Source organism: Glandiceps talaboti, chromosome 10 (assembly GCF_964340395.1).
Source record: "Glandiceps talaboti chromosome 10, keGlaTala1.1, whole genome shotgun sequence".
Taxonomy (NCBI): domain Eukaryota; kingdom Metazoa; phylum Hemichordata; class Enteropneusta; family Spengelidae; genus Glandiceps; species Glandiceps talaboti.
In genome coordinates, this window is record NC_135558.1 from 17697508 (window position 1) to 17699376 (window position 1869).

General features: G+C 41.6%; 1 protein-coding gene across 1 annotated transcript; it reads right to left on the minus strand.

The window, feature by feature from the left end:
• Positions 1 to 201: 201 nt before the first annotated feature.
• Positions 202 to 1545, minus strand: LOC144440695 (beta-alanyl-bioamine nonribosomal peptide synthetase ebony-like). Its single transcript, XM_078130079.1, has one exon. The coding sequence runs from the start codon at positions 1543 to 1545 to the stop codon at positions 202 to 204; it is 1344 nt and encodes a 447-aa protein (XP_077986205.1).
• Between the last annotated feature and the right edge of the window lie 324 nt (positions 1546 to 1869).

Genomic DNA, 1869 nt, shown 5'->3' on the forward strand with positions numbered 1-1869 from the left:
AATGTCCCAGTGAAACACAAAGCCAGCGTCATTTTAGCTGTAATGTCCCATGAGGGAAACACCAAGCCTACATCATTTTAGCTGTAATGTCCCATGAGTGAACCACCAAGCCGACATCATTTTAGCTGTACAATCCTATACCAACGGGGATTGTAGATAGAAAGACAGCAACAAAAAAATCTCTGGTCTATCAAGCAATATTCAATAGGTCTGTAAATATGCAAGCTTTGTAAGACCGGTAAAGGTTGCAATGAGCTTCAGAAAATAATACTCACAATTTGGTAATGTTGGAAACTCTTCAATAAATACAACTTTGGGTATCATGTATCCTGGCAGCTCAGAACTTAGATATTTGGTGATTAATTCATATGCTACACCAGGTTCAGGGCCTGATAACTTACAGTATGCAACCAGTATTTGGTCTTCATCTTTTTCTCTGCTATGTACTAGTACTTCCACGCGTTCAATGTAAGGAATACCGTTGAAAACACTTTTTATTTCATTCAAATCCGTTCGGAATGCAGACTGTTTACGACCCACAAACATCAACTTGAGTTCATCGATATTTTTATCGTGTTCCAATCTCATGCTGTCTCCGGTATTGAATATAATCTGGTGTTCAGTCGCTGTCTCGAATGGATTTGGTATGAATTTCGTTTCTTTCGTTTCTTTCGTTTCTTTTGTCTCTGTTGTTGTTGTTGTTGTTGTTGTTGTTGTTGTCGTTTGTGACGTCACTGTAACAGTTGGTATATACCCATCAGTTACGTTTGGTCCACTTACATAACATGTTCCTATTTCACCAATTGGTACTGGTATCATGTTGTCGTCTAGAAGATATATGTTGGTATTCTGTAGTGGTTGACCAATACTGATTGGCGTGTTCTTTGTAGCGTGCTCATCGTGTATGTTGAAAACAGTGACATCTGAAGTTACCTCCGTCAACCCCCAAACGTTCACCAGTCGGCTATTAGGTAGCAGAGTAAAGAAAATTTCCACGAGTTCAGGAGTAACTTCTTCTCCACCGCAAAAGACAACTTTAATAGACCCCAGCTTTTGATGCCTCTCGTCACCGCTGACCGTCTTCAAGGCATCCAGCAAAACATGCAACACTGATGTTATCAGCACAAGCCACGTGACCTTGTTGTCGTCAAGAATATTGATAATTTTCTGGGGACAAGCAGTATTTCCTCCCGGTACGATGACGAGGGTAAGTCCGCGCAACAGAGTTCCAAATATCTCGGAAATACCATCAACAAAACACAGTGAAGATTTCCAACAGGAAACATCGGAATCGGTAAAAGGGAAAGAACTCCAAAGTGAACTGACTCGATGAAGGATGGATCGATGTGGGATAAGCACACCCTTGGGGAGACCAGTTGATCCAGACGTATACAGGATACAGGCAAGAGTGCTGGAGTCAACATGACCACTGATTATTTGCTCTGATTCCTCAAGATCATTGTCAGGAAAGGCTTCCATATTTGTCAGCAAATCATCTACTGTTAAGACGATTGGTCTGTCTGCTTCTGGCAGGTCGGATATCATCTCCACCAATTGACTCTCTTTATTAGCAGTGATCACACAACATGGGGTAGAGTTTGATATGGTATATTGGAGACGTTTCAAAGGATAAGCCGGGTCGACTCAAGTGGTAGATAAGCAGAACCGAGTTTAAGCACTGCAAATACCAGTTTTATGATGGTATCACTGGGGTCAAGGTGTATACCAATACACACCGGTCCATGGTCACCCTGGTTGGATATCTTCAGTCGATCTTTAATGACACGAGCCAATGCACTTGCCTGTCTATTCAATTCACCGTATGTGGTCTTCTTTCCTTCATATATTAAAGCGGTCTTCTCACTAGTT